This window comes from Entelurus aequoreus, linkage group LG06, assembly GCF_033978785.1.
Source record: "Entelurus aequoreus isolate RoL-2023_Sb linkage group LG06, RoL_Eaeq_v1.1, whole genome shotgun sequence".
In the NCBI taxonomy this organism is placed as follows: Eukaryota; Metazoa; Chordata; class Actinopteri; order Syngnathiformes; family Syngnathidae; genus Entelurus; species Entelurus aequoreus.
In genome coordinates, this window is record NC_084736.1 from 59739233 (window position 1) to 59760851 (window position 21619).

General features: G+C 40.5%; 1 protein-coding gene across 5 annotated transcripts in view; it reads left to right on the plus strand.

Moving 5' to 3' along the window:
* ncs1b (neuronal calcium sensor 1b) overlaps positions 1–19231 on the plus strand; it is a 91076-nt gene extending 71845 nt beyond the window's left edge. For 4 of the 5 annotated variants that reach the window (XM_062051106.1, XM_062051105.1, XM_062051107.1 and 1 more), the window contains 4 exons: positions 8386–8464; positions 8704–8792; positions 11876–11953; positions 12339–13771. In XM_062051106.1, the coding sequence (XP_061907090.1) occupies positions 8386–8464; positions 8704–8792; positions 11876–11953; positions 12339–12437 (345 nt within the window). In that variant the 3' untranslated portion in view covers positions 12438–13771. Of the gene's footprint in view, positions 1–8385; positions 8465–8703; positions 8793–11875; positions 11954–12338; positions 13772–19212 lie in introns of those variants that run through there. The other variant, XM_062051108.1, reaches the window with a different exon arrangement.
* Positions 19232–21619: the final 2388 nt, after the last annotated feature.

Consider the following 21619-nt stretch of genomic DNA (forward strand, 5'->3'; position numbering starts at 1 on the left):
GATATCATCATTGGAAACAGTTTTAAAGACTTAATAACACAGTATGCAATGAATCCTAACAAATTCCTAGAATATATACAAAGCAAGATTCAACAAAACAACATGGGAAAGTAACCCCACTACCGTTAAATTCTGTCGTTGTATTCGTTTAATCTGGAGCCAGAAGATGTTTAAAGACAACACGATGCATAAACTTAAAATCAGAAGTATTTATTCCCTATTGGATACAATTCTAATACAATTTGTCTGAGCGCTATCTGTCCCTAGTAGCATTTAATACGGCGACTTACACAGGGCTGTGCAGAGGCGCCCTCTCCCTCGCGCTCTTTCTTAATCGCTTCATCCTTCCTTATCTTAATTGTACCCCAACATAATATATCCCAACACTCCCAAAACTTTATCCAAATGTTATGCTTTATTATTTAAAAAGATAAAACAAAGCTATACCAACTTCCAAATTGAACTAGATGTATCCACAAGCTGTGACACAGAATTCTGAAAACAAATATGCCTCAAGTTTGATTAAGAATCCAAATTTAACATTTAACAGAATACATTACACCGGTCAAAGAATGTTTAAAATGGGTTCAGCTGACTCCAACATTTGTGTACACTGCTCAGATAATAAGATAGGGAACTACACACTCTCAATGTGGTCCTTTTCTCCCGTCAATAACTTCTGGCGTGGATGGAGTGTGCGAGAACCTTTCACTCGCCTTAGAGATTCCCATTTCCACCTCCCACTCACTCTGCCTGTTGGGTAATCTCTCCACAACTGATTTTGATACAAACAAAACATACCTCCTTATCAACACGAAATTGGAAATCAAAAAATAATTTATGTATAACAGGGTTTCCCCGAGACTTCGACGATACCTGTGGTGGTGGGGGCGTGGTCACCATGACGTCATCAAATAATTTGTCTAATCTTTTATGATCATATGATTTTCTTAAAAAACATTTTTTCACTAGTGGTTTTTTTTTTTTACAATTGATTCTCTTTAGTTTTATCTTGCTTCTGAATGTGTGTTTCAACTCCTGTGCAGCACATTTATTTAAATTTTAATTAATTTATTAACTAATTAATTAAATGTTTTAATGGATGTGGATTGGGTGGTCGCACTGGTCGGTTGTCTTCGCTTCCGGTTTGTGTGGTGTCGAGCGGGTTTTGCTTCCTGTAGGGCAGGGTCCGTGCCCGTCCGTTCCGGCCTCGCGCTGTGGGGTTTGTGCCGGTGGCTTGGTGCGGGGGCAGCGCAGCCCTCTTGTTTGGTGTGAGTGCTGTGGCTCGGTTGTTTGGGTGGTGGTGTGTTTGTATGTGTATATATATATATATATATATGTCCCGTTTTTCTGCCCGCATGGGGTGTGGTCTCTTGCTGGCTTTTTTGGCTGGCTGTCCTCTGCTTCTCCCGTGCCTTGTCCTCTGCTGGGCGCGTCTGTCTACGGCCTGCCGGGCAGCACGGTGGGCCCCGCTCTGGGGGTTCTGTCCCTGGCCAGCCTGACTGCATGGGGCCGGTGGTCCCTTGTTCCCTGGGCACCGCACCTGCTGTTTTGGGTTGGGCTCTCTTGATGGATTAGGCCGTACTTTGGCTCCCGCACATACTGGGAGACTAATATATTGTACATACAAATACACATATATACTCACATAGACACAATTATTCATACATACGTACATTCATTCATACATATGCGCACACGGTACTTTCCCACATACATAGGTACATACGCTCCCACATACATACACAAATACAGTACATACATACACACTCACGGTACATACATCCACACACACATCCACTGTACAAACATATGCATACATACACTCATGCATATAATCATGTTTCATCAAACATGTATTAACATTTTTACCCTAGGGCTTAAAGGCCTACTGAAATGAATTTTTTTTATTTAAACGGGGATAGCAGATCTATTCTATGTGTCATACTTGATCATTTCGCGATATTGCCATATTTTTGCTGAAAGGATTTAGTATAGAACAACGACGATAAAGATTGCAACTTTTGGTATCTGATAAAAAAAAGGCTTGCCCCTACCGGAAGTAGCGTGACGTAGTCAGTTGAACATATACGCAAAGTTCCCTATTGTTTACAATGATGGCCGCATGAAGTGAGAGAGATTCGGACCGAGAAAGCGACAATTTCCCCATTAATTTGAGCGAGGATGAAAGATTTGTGGATGAGTAAAGTGCAAGTGAAGGACTAGTGGGGAGTTGAAGCTATTCAGATAGGGAAGATGCTGTGAGAGCCGGGGGTGACCTGATATTCAGCTGGGAATGACTACAACAGTAAATAAACACAAGACATATATATACTCTATTAGCCACAACACAACCAGGCTTATATTTAATATGCCACAAATTAATCCTGCATAAAAACACCTGCGTGTTTGTTACGCTAGCTCCTAGCTCCTCTGCTAGCTCCTAGCTCCATAGAACACGCCAATACAATTCAAACACCTGATCAACACACACAATCACTCAGCCCAAAAGACCGTTCACCTAACCCAAGGTTCATAAAGCTTATATATTTTTAAAAAGTTACGTACGTGACGCGCACGTACGGTCAAGCTCTCAAATGTTTAGCAGCCAAGGCTGCATACTCACGGTACCTGATATTCAGCTGGGAATGACTACAACAGTAAATAAACACAAGACATATATATACTCTATTAGCCACAACACAACCAGGCTTATATTTAATATGCCACAAATTAATCCTGCATAAAAACACCTGCGTGTTTGTTATGCTAGCTCCTAGCTCCTATGCTAGCTCCTAGCTCCATAGAACACGCCAATACAATTCAAACACCTGATCAACACACACAATCACTCAGCCCAAAAGACCGTTCACCTAACCCAAGGTTCATAAAGCTTATATATTTTAAAAAAGTTACGTACATACGCAAAAAAAAGTTGCGAACATACGGTCAAGCGATCAAATGTTTAGAAGCCAAAGCTGCATACTCACAGTAGCACGTCTGCGTCTTTGTCATCCAAATCAAAGTAATCCTGGTAAGAGTCTGTGTTGTCCCAGTTCTCTACAGGCGTCTGTGTATCGAAGTCAAAAGTCCTCCTGGTTAGAGTCTCTGTTATCCGAGTTCTTCCATCTTGACTGCATCTTTCGGGAATGTAAACAAAGAAGCGCCGGCTGTGTACTGTTGTGGCTGACTACGTTCGAAAAAGACGTCCATTTCGCACCGACAACTTTATTCTTTGCTTGCTCAGCTTCCTTCTCCATAATGCAATGAACATGATTGAAACAGATTCACGAACACAGATGTCCAGAATACTGTGGAATTATGAAATGAAAACAGAGCTTTTTCGTATTGGCTTCAATGTGGAAGGCATACCCGTGTTCGCCGGTCTACGTCACGCGCATACGTCATCCTCAGAGGCGTTTCGAACCGGAAGTTTAGCGGCAAATTTAAAATGTCACTTTATAAGTTAACCCGGCCGTATTGGCACGTGTTATAATGTTAAGATTTCATCATTGATATATAAACTATCAGACTGCGTGGTCGGTAGTAGTGGGTTTCAGTAGGCCTTTAAAGTTATCTTCATTGAAAAGTACAGTGCTTTTCCTTCAAAAATAAGGACATTTCAATGTGACCCCAAACTTTTGAACGGTAGTGTATGTGACCGATATTTGCCGATATCACTCATAGATGATCAGTATTGATATTGGCAGCATGAAATCGGAACATCCCTAGTTGTGACACGTGACTTGTCTGGTTAGTTATATTGAATAACATCAATACTTCGCATAGTACTCATGTAGTATTCAATTTGTTTGCAACCAACACATTTAACCACTGACATCTGTATTTATCAGATCGGACACAATAAATATAAATATGTGCTTTCTGATTTGTGACCTCCACATCCTGTTTCACCTCATTCGTTGCCAGAATATTCCATTCTTAGAAAGTAAATCACTGTTTAACATCTTATTAGAGACATAGCTTATTATGAACACATGTTTGTGAAGCCTTCATGCCAAATGTGCTTGTTTTTTCTACGGAGTTGCATTTTATTACGACTAAAACACTTAACTGAAGGCCAAACTCTTACAGTCGGTATTATGTAGATCAAAATTGTTACTGTCTGTATTTTGTAAATCATTTAATTGCAATTTGCCTAAAATTCCCTTTGGAAGCCAAATGTAGGTAAGCCCCTGCAGGGTTGTTGGCTTAGTTTAAGATGGTTTGTGTCTGGAAGACGAGACAGTCCCTCTGCCTGATGTTCATCTATGACCTTCATTAATGTTATGCGCCCCATTGTTGGAGTCGGCATTGATCCCATAACAGTTTTTATGACTTGCGTAACGAGCATTTCCGCTGGAGATAAAGTCTGCTGATGGCCTGGCTGGCCCCCTCCAGCAGTGTTTTTCAACCTTTTTTGGGCAAAGGTGCATTTTTTTCATTGGAAAAAATCCGGAGGCACACCACCAGCATAAATCATTAAAACAATAAATTAAGTAGACAATAAAAAGTCGTTGTCGCAATTGTTGGATAGGAATTTGAAACATAACCATCCATGCATCACTATAGCTCTTGTCTCAAAGTAGGTCTACTGTCACGACCTGTCACATCACGACGTGACTTATTTGGAGTTTTCCCGTGTGTAGTGTTTTAGTTCTTGATGCGCTCTTATTTTGGTGGCTTTTCCTGTTGCAGTTTTGTAGCTTCTGTAACGAAATAGCGCTCATGTCTTTGAGCGCTATTTCCTGCACCTGCTTTGTTTTAGCAATCAAGAATATTTCAGTTGTTGCTATCTTTTTTTGTGTGGACATTGTTGTCATGTACGGATGTACTTTGTGGACGCTGTAAGTTTTTGCTGTCGTCCAGCATTCTGTTTTGTGTTTAAATTGTAGCCAGTTCAGTTTTAGTTTCATTCTCCATAGCCATCCCTAAGCTTTAATGCTTTTTCTTAGGGGCACTCACCTATTGTTAATTTTTGGTTTCAGTATTAGATACCTTTTTACCTGCACGCTGCCTCCCGCTGTCGCCTGCATATTGTGATCACGACAAACCGTCGTCGTCTCACACGACGTGTTCATACTTGCCAACCCTCCCGATTTTCCCGGGAGACTCCCGAATTTCAGTGCCCCTCCCGAAAATCTCTCGGGGCAACCATTCTCCCGAATTTCTCCCGATTTCCACCCGGACAACAATTTTAAGGGTGTGCCTTAAAGACACTGTCTTTAACGTCCTTTCTCACCTGAAACCTTCACCCTTAAACAGCCGCACGGTGTCCAGGCGTCCGCTTTTCCTCCATATAAACAGCGTACCGGCCCAGTCACATAATATTGTAGCGTTGGACGGGTTTAAAGGCCTACTGAAATGAATTTTTTTTATTTAAACGGGGATAGCAGATCTATTCTATGTGTCATACTTGATCATTTCGCGATATTGCCATATTTTTGCTGAAAGGATTTAGTATAGAACAACGACGATAAAGATTGCAACTTTTGGTATCTGATAAAAAAAAGGCTTGCACCTACCGGAAGTAGCGTGACGTAGTCAGTTGAACATATACGCAAAGTTCCCTATTGTTTACAATGATGGCCGCATGAAGTGAGAGAGATTCGGACCGAGAAAGCGACAATTTCCCCATTAATTTGAGCGAGGATGAAAGATTTGTGGATGAGTAAAGTGCAAGTGAAGGACTAGTGGGGAGTTGAAGCTATTCAGATAGGGAAGATGCTGTGAGAGCCGGGGGTGACCTGATATTCAGCTGGGAATGACTACAACAGTAAATAAACACAAGACATATATATACTCTATTAGCCACAACACAACCAGGCTTATATTTAATATGCCACAAATTAATCCTGCATAATAACACCTGCGTGTTTGTTATGCTAGCTCCTAGCTCCTCTGCTAGCTCCTAGCTCCATAGAACACGCCAATACAATTCAAACACCTGATCAACACACACAATCACTCAGCCCAAAAGACCGTTCACCTAACCCAAGGTTCATAAAGCTTATATATTTTTAAAAAGTTACGTACGTGACGCGCACGTACGGTACGGTACGTGTTATGCTAGCTCCTAGCTCCTATGCTAGCTCCTAGCTCCATAGAACACGCCAATACAATTCAAACACCTGATCAACACACACAATCACTCAGCCCAAAAGACCGTTCACCTAACCCAAGGTTCATAAAGCTTATATATTTTTAAAAAGTTACGTACGTGACGCGCACGTACGGTACGGTACGTGTTATGCTAGCTCCTAGCTCCTCTGCTAGCTCCTAGCTCCATAGAACACGCCAATACAATTCAAACACCTGATCAACACACACAATCACTCAGCCCAAAAGACCGTTCACCTAACCCAAGGTTCATAAAGCTTATATATTTTTAAAAAGTTACGTACATACGCAAAAAAAAGTTGCGCACATACGGTCAAGCGATCAAATGTTTAGAAGCCAAAGCTGCATACTCACAGTAGCACGTCTGCGTCTTTGTCATCCAAATCAAAGTAATCCTGGTAAGAGTCTGTGTTGTCCCAGTTCTCTACAGGCGTCTGTGTATCGAAGTCAAAAGTCCTCCTGGTTAGAGTCTCTGTTATCCGAGTTCTTCCATCTTGACTGCATCTTTCGGGAATGTAAACAAAGAAGCGCCGGCTGTGTACTGTTGTGGCTGACTACGTTCGAAAAATACGTCCATTTCGCACCGACAACTTTCTTCTTTGCTTGCTCGGCTTCCTTCTCCATAATGCAATGAACATGATTGAAACAGATTCACGAACACAGATGTCCAGAATACTGTGGAATTATGAAATGAAAACAGAGCTTTTTCGTATTGGCTTCAATGTGGAAGGCATACCCGTGTTACCCGGTCTACGTCACGCGCATACGTCATCCTCAGAGGCGTTTCGAACCGGAAGTTTAGCGGCAAATTTAAAATGTCACTTTATAAGTTAACTCGGCCGTATTGGCATGTGTTATAATGTTAAGATTTCATCATTGATATATAAACTATCAGACTGCGTGGTCGGTAGTAGTGGGTTTCAGTAGGCCTTTAACAATGGTCTTTACTCGAAGATGTCAAGATATGCTGACACGTTGTATGATCTTTTAACTGGTTTAATGATAATGCAAGGCATACTTGGTCAACAGCCATACAGGTCACAATGAGGGTGGTCGTATAAACAACTTTAACACTCTTACAAATATGCGCCACACTGTGAACCCACACCAAACAAGAATGACAAACACATTTCGGGAGAACATCCACACCGTAACACAACATAAACACAACAGAACAAATACCCAGAATCCCTTGCAGCACTAACTCTTCCGGGACGCTACAATAACATCTACGGCTTTTGGAGCTCAGTGCACAACTGCACACACAACAAGAAGGAGACAAAGCAGAAGAACGAAGAAGAGACATGGCAACGACGAGTAAGAAGAAGAAATACGCTTGCGAGTTCTAAAATGATGAATTTCAATTCATCCAGAAAAGCTCGAAGGGGAAGGGGTATGCTGCCTGCACCTCAACCCTGCCCCGCAACCCTGCCCCCGCAACCACGCCCCCCATCTCCCGAATTCGGCGGTCTCAAGGTTGGCAAGTATGGACGTGTTCCCGACATCTACAAAGCAATTAGCTACCGGCTTCCACCTACTGATATGGTATGGTATAACATGATTACTCTGCCGAGCTCTAGACAGCACCGACACTCAACAACGGCACATTATTTGCAGATTATAATTACTGGTTTGCAAAAAAATATTTTTAACCCAAATAGGTGAAACTGAACACTGGTTGAAAAACACTGCTCTACAGCACCAGCTAAATGCTGAGAAGAATGTAGCCAGGAAGTGAGGCTGAGTGCCGCACCAAGAGGAAGACGCTCTGTTCAAGATGGTTGCATGCAGCGCTGGGCCACTCACTAGCTTGAGGCTACCGCTCATAACTTGATGAGATGGTCTGAATCACATCATGTCATCTTTCTCTTTCCGTCCAACCCGTATTGTAATGATGCACATGGCACTGTGCATATTTCAGTTACGCACATAACGATAATGAAATTGACATTTTCCACCATGTCGGAAATGATTGAGTGGAATCCCTATTGTTGAACACACAGGAAGACGAGGTACTCTCCAGTACACAGTGGTTGTGTGTTTGTGTAGTGTAACTTTTTTGGACTGTGAGCTGTTGGGCATCAATCTAACTAATGACCACAGGTGACATATTTCTGCTCCGGGGGAGGAGAGCCAGGTGCAGGGCAAAAAATAGCAGCTAACTTGAAGCAAGCGTCTGGCCCCGTTTTCAGCGGCAAGGACATCTCCGAAGAAGTGCGAAGTAAACGTCCTCTCATCTTTTTCCTCCCCTGTGCTTCTCCCTAGGACGGACGCATCGAGTTCTCCGAGTTCATCCAGGCGTTGTCTGTGACTTCTCGCGGGACACTGGATGAGAAGCTTAGATGTAAGAAGACTCACTAGTTTTGACTTTTAAATAACAGGATTTAAGATTGACTGTAAGGGCCCTGTTGATTTGTAAGGCACAGCGGGCTCCTGCATGCGTAGGGGTCATAACCTGCTGTGTTGACTACCTTTTAAAAAAAAATTAGCACTCCCTGTGGTGTGTTATTATGTATTGCTAAGAAATACAGTTTTTTTTTTTTACATCCTTGTTGTCGCAATTGCTTTTCTTTCCCTCCTCAGGGGCGTTCAAGCTGTATGACCTGGATAATGACGGCTACATCACCCGTGATGAGATGTTGAACATAGTAGATGCCATTTATCAGATGGTGGTGAGTAAAGTGCTCAAATGTTGAGGTTTCACTGTACGCTAGCACGTCATCATAAATCAATTTAATAAAGTCAAATACAAATAAGGCAACAAGAGAAGTATCCCACACTTCTCTTTTTGTAAAGTAAATCTGTACAGCAGATATGGGCATCTACATCAATATGATTTGCCTGAGTGGCTGGAAAGGACAAAAAAATAACACAAACCCCGTTTCCATATGAGTTGGAAACTGTGTTAAACATTTTTTTTTTGCAAATAATCATTAACTTTAGAATTTGATGCCAGCAACGCGTGACAAAGAAGTTGGGAAAGGTGGCAATAAATACTGATAAAGTTGAGGAATGCTCATCAAACACTTATTTGGAACATCCCACAGGTGAACAGGCAAATTGGGAACAGGTGGGTGCCATGATTGGGTATAAAAGTAGATTCCATGAAATGCTCAAACAAGGATGGGGCGAGGGTCACCACTTTGTCAACAAATGCGTGAGCAAATTGTTGAACAGTTTAAGAAAAACCTTTCTCAACCAGCTATTGCAAGGAATTTAGGGATTTCACCATCTACGGTCCGTAATATCATCAAAGGGTTCAGAGAATCTGGAGAAATCACTGCACGTAAGCAGCTAAGCCCGTGACCTTCGATCCCTCATGCTGTACTGCATCAACAAGCGACATCAGTGTGTAAAGGATATCACCACATGGGCTCAGGAACATTTCAGAAACCCACTGTCAGTAACTACAGTTGGTCGCTACATCTGTAAGTGCAAGTTAAAACTCTCCTATGCAAGGCAAAAACAGTTTATCAACAACACCCAGAAACACAGTCGGCTTTGCTGGGCCTGAGCTCATTTAAGATGGACTGATACAAAGTGGAAAAGTGTTCTGTGGTCTGACGAGTCCACATTTCAAATTGTTTTTAGAAACTGTGGACGTCGTGTCCTCCGGACCAAAGAGGAAAAGAACCATCCGGATTGTTATAGGCGCAAAGTTGAAAAGCCAGCATCTGTGATGGTATGGGGGTGTATTAGTGCCCAAGACATGGGTAACTTACACACACAAAGGTACATACAGGTTTTGGAGCAACATATGTTGCCATCCAAGCAACGTTACCATGGACGCCCCTGCTTATTTCAGCAAGACAATGCCAAGCCACATGTTACATCAATGTGGCTTCATAGTAAAAGAGTGCGGGTACTAGACTGGCCTGCCTGTAGTCCAGACCTGTCTCCCATTGAAAATGTGTGGTGCATTATGAAGCCTAAAATACCACAACGGAGACCCCCGGACTGTTGAACAACTTAAGCTGTACATTAAGCAAGAATGGGAAATAATTCCATATGAGAAGCTTGAAAAATGTGTCTCCTCAGTTCCCAATCGTTTACTGAGTGTTGTTAAAAGAAAAGGTGATGTAACACAGTGGTGAACATGTCCTTTCCCAACTACTTTGGCACGTGTTGCAGCCATGAAATACTAAGATAATTTTTATTTGCAAATAAAAAATAAAGTTTATGAGTTTGAACATCAAATATCTTGTCTTTGTAGCATATTCAACTGAATATGGGTTGAAAAGATTATGCAAATCATTGTATTCCGTTTATATTTACATCTAACACAATTTCCCAACTCATATGGAAACAGGGTTTGTAGATTCCATGAAATGCTCAGTCATTCACAAACAAGGATGGGGCGAGGGTCACCACTTTGTCAACAAATGCGTGAGCAAATTGTTGAACAGTTTAAGAAAAACCTTTCTCAACCAGCTATTGCAAGGAATTTAGGGATTTCACCATCTACGGTCCGTAATATCATCAAAGGGTTCAGAGAATCTGGAGAAATCACTGCACGTAAGCAGCTAAGCCCGTGACCTTCGATCCTGCAGGCTGTACTGCATCAACAAGCGACATCAGTGTGTAAAGGATATCACCACATGGGCTCAGGAACACTTCAGAAACCCACTGTCAGTAACTACAGTTGGTCGCTACATCTGTAAGTGCAAGTTAAAACTCTCCTATGCAAGGCGAACACCGTTTATCAACAACACCCAGAAACGCCGGGCCTGAGCTCATCTAAGATGGACTGATACAAAGTGGAAAAGTGTTCTGTGGTCTGACGAGTCCACATTTCAAATTGTTTTCGGAAACTGGACGTCGTGTCCTCCGGACCAAAGAGGAAAAGAACCATCCGGATTGTTATAGGCGCAAAGTTGAAAAGCCAGCATCTGTGATGGTATAGGGGTGTATTAGGAAAGGCCATGTAACACAGTGGTGAACATGCCCTTTCCCAACTACTTTGGCACGTGTTGCAGCCATGAAATTCTAAGTTAATTATTATTTGCAAAAAAAGATAAAGTTTATGAGTTTGAACATCAAATATCTTGTCTTTGTCGTGCATTCAATTGAATATGGGTTGAAAAGGATTTGCAAATCATTGTATTCCGTTTATATTTACACTACCGTTCAAAAGTTTGGGGTCACATTGAAATGTCCTTATTTTTGAAGGAAAAGCACTGTACTCTTCAATGAAGATAACTTTAAACTAGTCTTAACTTTAAAGAAATACACCCTATACATTGCTAATGTGGTAAATAACTATTCTAGCTGCAAATGTCTGGTTTTTGGTGCAATATCTACATAGGTGTATAGAGGCCCATTTCCAGCAACTGTCACTCCAGTGTTCTAATGGTACAATGTGTTTGCTCATTGGCTCAGAAGGCTAATTGATGATTAGAAAACCCTTGTGCAATCATGTTCACACATCTGAAAACAGTTTAGCTCGTTACAGAAGCTACAAAACTGACCTTCCTTTGAGCAGATTGAGTTTCTGGAGCATCACATTTGTGGGGTCAATTAAACGCTCACAATGGCCAGAAAAAGAGAACTTTCCTCTGAAACTCGACAGTCTATTCTTGTTCTTAGAAATGAAGGATATTCCACAAAATTGTTTGGGTGACCCCAAACTTTTGAACGGTAGTGTACATCTAACACAATTTCCCAACTCATATGGAAACAGGTTTTTTTTTTAAATAATACTGTATTTGGACCGTGTTGCTTTTGAAGTCGTCGATGTAACAAGGTGTTATTTCAGGGAAACACGGTGGAGCTTCCAGAAGAAGAAAACACACCAGAAAAGCGAGTGGACCGCATTTTTGCAATGATGGACAAGGTTGGTGTCTTGTTTACCAATACAATAACGTATAGTAGCTGCCACCTCCAAGGCATTGACTGTTAAATTTAGAACGACACGCCGTCGTACTGTCAACATTATATCGCCTCCTTCCACACTTGCCCTGAGTGCCAGTGCCCACTCTGTGAGCTTAAGGAATCTACTTGGCTTCAGTGAAAGATGAATCCTGCATGGGCGTGCCCCGTGCAGCAGAGCAGCACTTGGCGATTTGTGTCAGCACTCTGGCGGAAATCCAAGCCGGCCGAGCCAACATCAGTTGAGCAGCAATGTGTGTCTGCGCGAGACCCTCTTTTGCCCCCTGCTGGTAACACTGTGTGACTGCATGACCAGGCTTCAGGTTCTCTCTCCTGTGTTCCACTTCTAGAACGCAGACGGAAAGCTGACTCTGCAGGAGTTCCAGGAGGGCTCCAAGGCTGACCCCTCTATTGTTCAAGCGTTGTCTCTCTATGATGGACTGGTGTAGGAATGGAAGGTGAGCACGCTACCTGCATACTCCGACAAGTGAGGAAAGTTCCAACCCACATTGTGCTTTTTTTTCCCACCCCCAGCACAAAGCTAATACAAATAATAATGTGTGTAGTGGCCATATATAAAGAACACAAAAAAAAACCCCACATTGAACGGCCCGAATCCAAAGCGAAGCAGCTGCTTTCTGCTCTCAGTTTGTTCTTATGAATTATTCAAGCGACCCACTTGTTTGCTGGCAATCAAATGGTCGAGCGAAGAGGAAGACGAGCCTCTCTCCTCTCTCGCTGCCTCGTGTAATCCACCAGCCGCTGCCAATTGTTGCTGACGTTGTCGTTCGGCGTTTTGTCAACTGTGAAGTGAGCTTGTGAATGCATATTTTGAACGCGCCGTCGAGAGCGATTAACCGCGCACGTTCCGAGGAAAGACAGGTGATCGTTCGCCAAAACCTCTTTGGGCGGGTCCGGCTCGGCACCCCGAAACACACACAAAAGGGGGGAAGACGAAGGACAATATTTGAAGTTTCTATCAGCTGACATTTGTCAGGATTTCTTCCCTAAGGAATCATACGTATCTTCGGATGGCGCTGCCCCTAATTTAATGTGCTTATGCTGCCACTTTATATCGTCTGTGCTTTCCTCAGCGAGAGGAGGACAAATTCCCTCTGAGAGGTTCTCCAGACTTTCCACACGAAGAACCACGGACTCTAGAATCGAGTGTATAGCTGGAGGTTACAAAAGCAGTGTGTTGTTAAATGTAAATATCATGGTAATTTATTCCCTGCTTCGCCGTATTCAAGAGGTTCCCCCTCTCTTTAAAAATGGAATGAAGTTTTATTTTTATCAAAGTTGAACGGAAATGTTTTGCACCGCATTTTTCACTACTATTGTGGGATTGTTTTGTTCTCACGGTGTGAGTTTCCTCTTGAGATAATAGTTTTTATGTGTCTGAAAGTGTCGACGGAGCGGGGAGTTTTCTATGGGTTATTTTACGACGTTTGCAGCCTGTCAAGTCCTATTGTGTTTTCACTTCCCCGAGTTCCCCCGTGAGCACAAGTGTCTGCACTGCGATGGCCAAGCAAAAGCACCGAATTCTGAGGTCCTACATCGGACAAGCAAACACCCCCATTCTGCTTGTAAACCTTTTGCGAGCAGCTATTGTCCACTTTGTATTTGTCCGGCGAAGTGAGGCCAGAGTACGCAATCATGCCGTCTACCACTTCTTATTCAATGTATGAGATTTTAAAGCCTTATGCAAATGGTCATTTACTGAATGACAAATGCCATTTACCTGTCAATTATCAGTATGAGCGCACAGAATAAAATGCATTTAAGTGGCTCTGTGTATTTGCGTCTTTTTTTGTCATGAGATGTGATGTTTAGGATGAATACCGGTACTAGGCAACTTGTCTTTTAGTAGTAGGCAAACAAAGGCTCCTAATTTGGCTGCTTGGCTCTTATTAATTTATTTTGTCAAAATTATGAGGGACAAGCGGTAGAAAATACATTATTAATGTACTTGTTCATTTACTGTTATTATCTGCTTGCTTTCTGTTTTAACATGTTTTGTATACACTTCTGTTAAAATGTAATAATCACTTATTTGTCTGTTGTTTGATACTTTACATTAGTTTTGGATGATACCACAAATGTAGGTATTGATCCGATACCATGTAGTTACAGGATCATACATTGGTCATATTCAAAGTCCTCATGTGTCCAGGGACGTATTTCCTGAGTTTATAAACATAATATAAATTAAAAAATGTGATGATAAAAAATATCAACATAATCATTGTAGTATCGACTAGATACGCTCTTGTACTTGGTATCATTACAGTGGATGTCAGGTGTAGATCCACCCATGGCATTTGTTTACATTGAGGAGCGCTCGCCAGTTAGCAGTAATTGCTGCTAAAAGTGCATCAACAAAGTATTGAGCATGTGTGAATACTGGATTTTTCTATTGGTAATACATTTGCAAAATTAAAAAAAATAACTTTTCGCAAGACAAAAATGAATTATTTCATTTTGGAATAAGGCTGTAACATAACAAAATGAGGAAAAGGTGAAGGTATCTCTGTTTTAACACCTCCAACAAAAGTTGCTCTATTGGCGTAACATGCATGCATCAAATTCAAGTGCAAAACACATTTTTAGATGGTTGTTATGAAACAATAAATATAATTTAACAATAATAGTTTATATAGGGGGCAGCACGGTGAACCAGGGGTTAGTTTGTGTGCCTCACAATAAGACGTTCCTGGGTTCAATCCCGGGGCCCGGGGTCTTTCTGTGTGACTGCGTGGGTTCCCTCCGGGTACTCCGGCTTCCTCCCACCTCCAAAGACATGCACCTGGGGATAGGTTGATTGGCAACACTAAATTGGCCCTAGTGTGTGAATGTGAGTGTGAATGTTGTCTGTCTATCTGTGTTGGCCCTGCGATGAGGTGGCGACTTGTCCAGGGTGTACCCCGCCTTCCGCCCATGTGCAGCCGATATGGGCTCCAGCACCCTCCGCGACCCAGAGAGGGACAAGCGGTAGAAAATGGATGGATGGATAGTTTATATAGTTCAGTGATTCTCAAACTGCTGTACGGGTACCACTAGTGGTACGATGGCTCCACCTAGTGGTATGCCAAATAATTTTGATTGATTGATTGAAACTTTTATTAGTAGATTGCACAGTACAGTACATATTCCGTACAATTGACCACTAAATGGTAACACCCGAATACGTTTTTCAACTTGTTTAAGTCCACGTAATCACTTAATTAAGTGATTAGTGTACTGTTCGAACTGTTTGTAATGTTACTGCTGCCACAAATATTGAATATGCGTGTTAAATAAAACCTCTGCATTGTTTTTAATGAATTCATAGGCCTACTGCGCTACAGTATTTTAATGTTGCTCAGAGTAAAACAACTTGCACTGAGCCTAGTCTATAAAATCCGCTACGCCTCCCTGATACCGAAGTACATGTCAAACTACTTCCTTAACGTGAACAACCGCCATAACCACAACACCAGGGGGAGCTCCACAAACCACGTTAAACCCAGATTCCGATCTAACAAAGGTCAAAACCGCACTAAAAGAACACCTCCAGGCAACTTCAACCCTAGACTAACACCCTCCCCCCACCACATCCCACCTCCCCGCATTGTAAATAATCAAATATATATACTTGTTCTTATGCTTTCCGAACTCACTATGTTCACTGCTCGCTGTACATATCCTACCAAGTCAGACCTACACTGTTTCAATGTCCATTTCTCTGATGATATAATTGTTGATGACTGAAGTGCTGATATCAACCAAACCTAACCCCCCCCCCCCCCACCCCCCGTCCACATCTCACCCCATAAATAATTCAATGTATATACTCTGATGTAGGGCTGCAACAACTAATCGATTAAATCGATTAATATCGATTATAAAAATAGTTGGCGATTAATTTAGTCATCGATTCGTTGGATCTATGCTATGCAGTATGCGCAGAGGCAATATTTTTATTGTAATTTTTTTTTTTAAATTTGGGAATTTTTTAATTTTTTTTAAATAAACCTTTATTTATAAACTGCAACATGTACAAACAGCTGAGAAACAATAATCAAAATAAGTATGGTGCCAGTATGCTGTTTTTTCCCCCCAATAAAATACTGGAAAGGATAGAAATGTAGTTTGTCTCTTTTATCCGATTATTAATCGAAGTAATAATCGACAGATTAATCGATTATCAAATTAATCGTTAGTTGCAGCCCTACTCTGATGATTAACTTGTGTGATGACTGTATTATGATGATAGTATATATTTGTACCATGAATTGATTTACGTGGACCCCGACTTAAACAAGGTGAAAAACTTATTCGGGTGTTACCATTTAGTGGTCAATTGTACGGAATATGTACTGTACTGTGCAATCTACTAATACAAGTTTCAATCAATCAATCAATCATTATGGTGGTACTTGGAGAAACAAGTGTATTCTGAGGTGGTAATTAGGGATGTGCGTATCGATCCTGTGGTATCGATATATCGATACTCACACGCTACTCATTTGGCATCACTTTTCTGAAAAAAGTATCGATATAAACCAAAAAACGGCGTGTGGGGGGTGCAAGCATCACTTTCAGGTGTTTTTGATGACTTACTTAACTTACTATGTGCTGGGACACCCCTGTACCTGGCAGAGTATAGAGCTGGCCCAGTCACGTGACAGGAGACAGCGAATGAGCGTCGTCAACGTGCAACACACACACAGCCAGCCGACAGCGATGCAGCCTGACTTAAAACAGCTTTGTTTATTTTATTTTTTTTTAGTAATGTTTACTGAATATTTTTGTTTAAATGATTATCCTAAATTCAAATAATTTCCACACAGGGGAATTTACTGTTAGTTGAAAATTGCTTGAGTATTTAAAACAAGATAAGAAAGAGATACAATTTGGAGATTCTTCATCTTTGCATTACAGTTTTATTTTTTTCCAAGAAAATCTTGAAATATATGATTGAATGTGATTTTGGTTTTAATCTGTAACATGATTTCTTGCATTTCGAAAACATTAGCCTATTCCATGTTTCATTAATTGCTAATTATATCACAAACTTTAAAAAATAACTGCAGCTTCTTGCGATTCGGATTTGACAGTTAATTGGAAAGCCCTAATATCTAATTATTATTATATATAATATATAATTATTATTATATATAATATTTAATTTATTTTTCATATTTAATGTTATTTATTTTAATTGTACTTGTATTATATATTGACCTTAATAAATGTGGTATAAATGGTCTGTATTTGGCTTGTGATTTGTCTTAAATAATAATAGTAATAATATTTTTGACTGACAAAAATTGAAATTAATGGTATCTGCATCGATGAAACTGCAAGAAAAAGTATCGGTATCGTATCGAATCCTAAAAGTGTGGTATCGCCCATCCCTAGTGGTAATTGGTATATTAAAAAAAAAAAAAGTTAAAAAAATACTTGATAAAATAATAAAGGAGACGTGAAATGTTCAATAAATGGTATTGAGTGTAATTATGAGAGGGACATTTGATTGGCACTAATGATGCTGCTGCTGCTTTGGTGTGATTGCAAAGTTGGCTGGTTTAAAACAGGCCGCTGCCCTCTTTGCTAACTTTTGCATGCACTCGTAATTAAATTATTCCTGAAGGATTCCAAAATGTAGCAAGAAATGCAACCCGAGCGTCATGTATCCCTTTGGGCGAGAGGCATACTACCGTGTCCTCCTTGCATATGAACACATGTAATGTTCATAATCCAGATAAGTATGGACCATAGCTCCATTCACGCCATCTGAATGTTGGCTATGTGTAAAATGAGATCGGTGCCATGTTGAGTAAATAAAATGTCTATTTTTAAAAACTAAGCAGAGACAATAACGCTTGCGGCTCGGCCTTGCGGTGCCGAAGTGCGCTAAGCTAACTTGGCATTTTAGGCCGCAACATCCATCCATCCATTTTCTACCGGTTGTCTCTTTTGGGGTTGCAGCAATCAAACAAAAAAACATGCAATTTCCTGGAGGAGCAGACCCACTCAAGCAGTGGTTCTTCAACTTTTTTCCGCCTAGTACCACCTCAAAAAAAAAAAAGGCTGTCCAGGTACCACCATGATGACCAACATTAGAATACAGTAGCGTAGTAGGCCTAAATATTCATTAAAAACAAGCCAGAGGTTTTATTCACACAGTTTGAATAGTTACACCGTGTTTGAATATAGGAAAATAAAACACTGTACATAAATTCCTATATATACTTTAATATAATTTTTTTGAGGGGAAAAATCTTGCTGCAAAAAGGCTGTCAATATTTAAAAAACTTCAACGCATGCATTTCATGTAAATAAAGCATATTTTTGGCACGTGTTGAAATCTTGTGCTTTTTGTGGTTAAGGTTACAAAGAGGAATAAAAACATTGATAACGTAGGACATTTTATTGACACTAACACTAAGTCTCAACATGTTTGCTGCACCTTTATGAAAAAGTTGCTGCGAAAACGGGCAATTTTGGACCGCAACAAAAAAACATGCAAACTCCTGGAGGAGCAGACCCACTAAAGCAATGGTTCTCCAACTTTTTTCCACCTAGTACCACCTCAGAAAAAAAAATGGCTGTCCAAGTACCACCATGATGACCAACATTAGAATACAGTAGCGTAGTAGGCCTAAATCTTCATTAAAAACAAGCCAGAGGTTTTATTTAACAATATTTAAAATCGCTGGCCAAGTGTAACATTACACACAATTTTAACAATTACACTGTGTTTGAATATTAGAAAATAAAACACTGTACATTAACCAAGCGATTATTTGGAGCCTGCACACCACAAGTGGTGCATGTACCACAGTTTGAGAACCACTGCACTAAAGCATCATCTCGAGTTATTTTTTTTTTAGCAATTTTGCTTTTTTCGAGCAAAATTCCATCTTGCATGATTTAATTAGGTCAAATACAGAAGATTTTTAAAGACAATTAAAATAATAGCTTGTATATGTGTTGGTCATGTATGATGTCTTTTTGTTGTTTTTGTTCGTGATGTGTGATGTCTATTGTTTAAATGTACGGCAGTGAAAATGAATTTCCCCAACGGGGGCCAATAAATCTAAATCAAATCAAATCAAATATGTACAGTATTTTTTTTATTATGTAGTTTGGAGTTGTGCAAAACTGCTGCATTATACTGAGAGTACGAGAGAATCCAGAGCAGGGGTCTCAAACTGCCCATATTTTGTGTCCCTCTAGTTCTGGAGAGTCAAACTCAAACTCGGGGGCCACATGGAGAAAAATCTACTCCCAAGTGGGCCGGACTGGTAAAATCACGGCACGATAACTTAAAATTAAAGACAACTTCAGATTGTTTTCTTTGTTTAAAAATACAACGAGCACATTCTGAAATTGTACACATCATAATGTTTTTTGTTTTTTTTTACACTTACATGTTGTGGTTAATAGTATTCTGTCTTCATTTGTCGTTATTTATATTTTCTGAATAAATTATGTGATAATGTTTATTAGTCAACTCATTGGTGTTCATTTTCAATCCATCAAGATAAACAAATTATATCAAAATCAAATTACAGGATGTTATTCATGTAGTTTGATAATTTTCCTCGACTGATGTACTGACATCATGTGGTTTATTTTGTACATATGTAGCATCATCTACAAAGATACAAATAATTGCTATTGCGACATCTAGTGGACACATTTAGAACAGCTGTCTCTTTCATTTAAAAATTTCAGGTTAATTTTTATACTTTGCCAACTCATCCCACGGCCCGGATAAAACCTGTTAGCGGGCCTGATCCGGCCCTCGGGCCGTACGTTAGACACCCCTGCTCTAGTTACTTAGTTCAGTGTTTTTCAACCACTGTGAGATACAGTCTGGTGTGCCGTGGGAGATGATCTAATTTCACCTATTTGGGTTAAAAATATTTTTTGCGAACCAGTAATTATAGTCTGCAAATGATGTGTTGTTGTTGAGTGTCGGTGCTGTCTAGAGCTCGGCAGAGTAACCGTGTAATACTCTTCCATATCAGTAGGTGGCAGCAGGTAGCAATTGCTTTGTAGATGTCGGAAACAGCGGGAGGCAGCGTGCAGGTAAAAAAGGTGTATAGTGCTTAAACCAAAAGGTGAGTGCCCCAAAGAAAAGGCATTGAAGATTAGGGAAGGCGATGCAGAACGAAACTAAAACTGAATTGGTGACAAATTAAAAACAGAATGCTGGACGACAGCAAAGACTTACTGTGGAGCAAAGACAATGTACATCCTAACATGACATGACAATCAACAATGTCCTCACAAAGAAGGATAAAAACAACTGAAATATTCTTGATTCCTAAAACAAAGTAGATGCGGGAAATATCGCTCAAAGGAAGACATGAAACTGATAGAGGAAAATACCAAAAAAAGAGAAAAAGTCACCAAAATAGGAGCGCGAGACAAGAACTAAAACACTACACACTGGAAAACGGCAAAAAAGTTCAAATAAGTCAGGGCGTGATGTGACAGGTGGTGACAGTACACCTACTTTGAGACAAGAGCTATATTGATGCATGCTTGGTTATGGTTTAAAGTCATATCCAACAATTGCGACGAAAAATCTTTACTGTCAACTGAGTTTCGTTTTTTAATGACTTCTGCTGGTGGTGTGCCTCCGCATTTTTTTCAACACAAAAAATGTGCCTTGGCTCAAAAAAGGTTGAAAAACACTGACTTAGTTAAGTGTCATTTTGGCCCGTGCATTATTAAACACATTATGACAGTTTGGAATCCCACCAGACCAGTGATTCTCAAACTAGTGGTGCGTGGGGCTCCATCTAGTGGCACGCCAAAGAATCGCTTCATTCAATGAATCGTATTTGATTCATTATTTAAGTACAGTGTTTTATGTATACTGTGTGTAGCGTTACAGTGGCCAAACACATTAAATATAGCCACGGAATAAAACCTCTGCCTTGCGTTTCATGAACACTTAGGCCCACTACGCTACTGTAACCCTAATATTTTGTTCACTCACCAACTTCGACGGCGGTGGGTTAAAGGCGAGTTACATTTGAGTTACATTTGAGTTAGATCGAAGATAGATTTGTTGTCTTCCTTGTGAAAGCACCACAAAGGCAGGACACTCTGGACTCCACTTCGTTTGGCGTCCATACAGCACCGTCACCTCTACTCTCCGAATCCCGCTCTTTCTCATCTCTTAGCTCCTCCCCTGTCCGTTCCCTATTCGGGCCCCTGGAAACAAGAGGTAGGAACGAAATGTGGAAACATGTGAAATAAAATAACTTAAACTACGACAAATGTGTTACTTGAAAATAACAGTAATGTGACTCAATGATATGTAAATAAATTCCTGTCTGACAAATGACTTCCATACATAAATACGAGTTACATACCAAATCAAATGTTACACTACTGTGTTTTAGTCATTATGCTGAGCCAAGTGTTTTTGCACGAGACAACTAGACATAAGGTTTACACAGTATGAAAAACAAATTTGAAAATGATTTTTACCTTTGCAACCTCATTATACTATTGGCTAAGTTGTATATTCATAAATGTAACTTTCTCAATACCCGAATACCATGAATTGATTTACGTGAACCCCGACTTAAACAAGTTGAAAAACTTATTCGGGTGTTGCCAT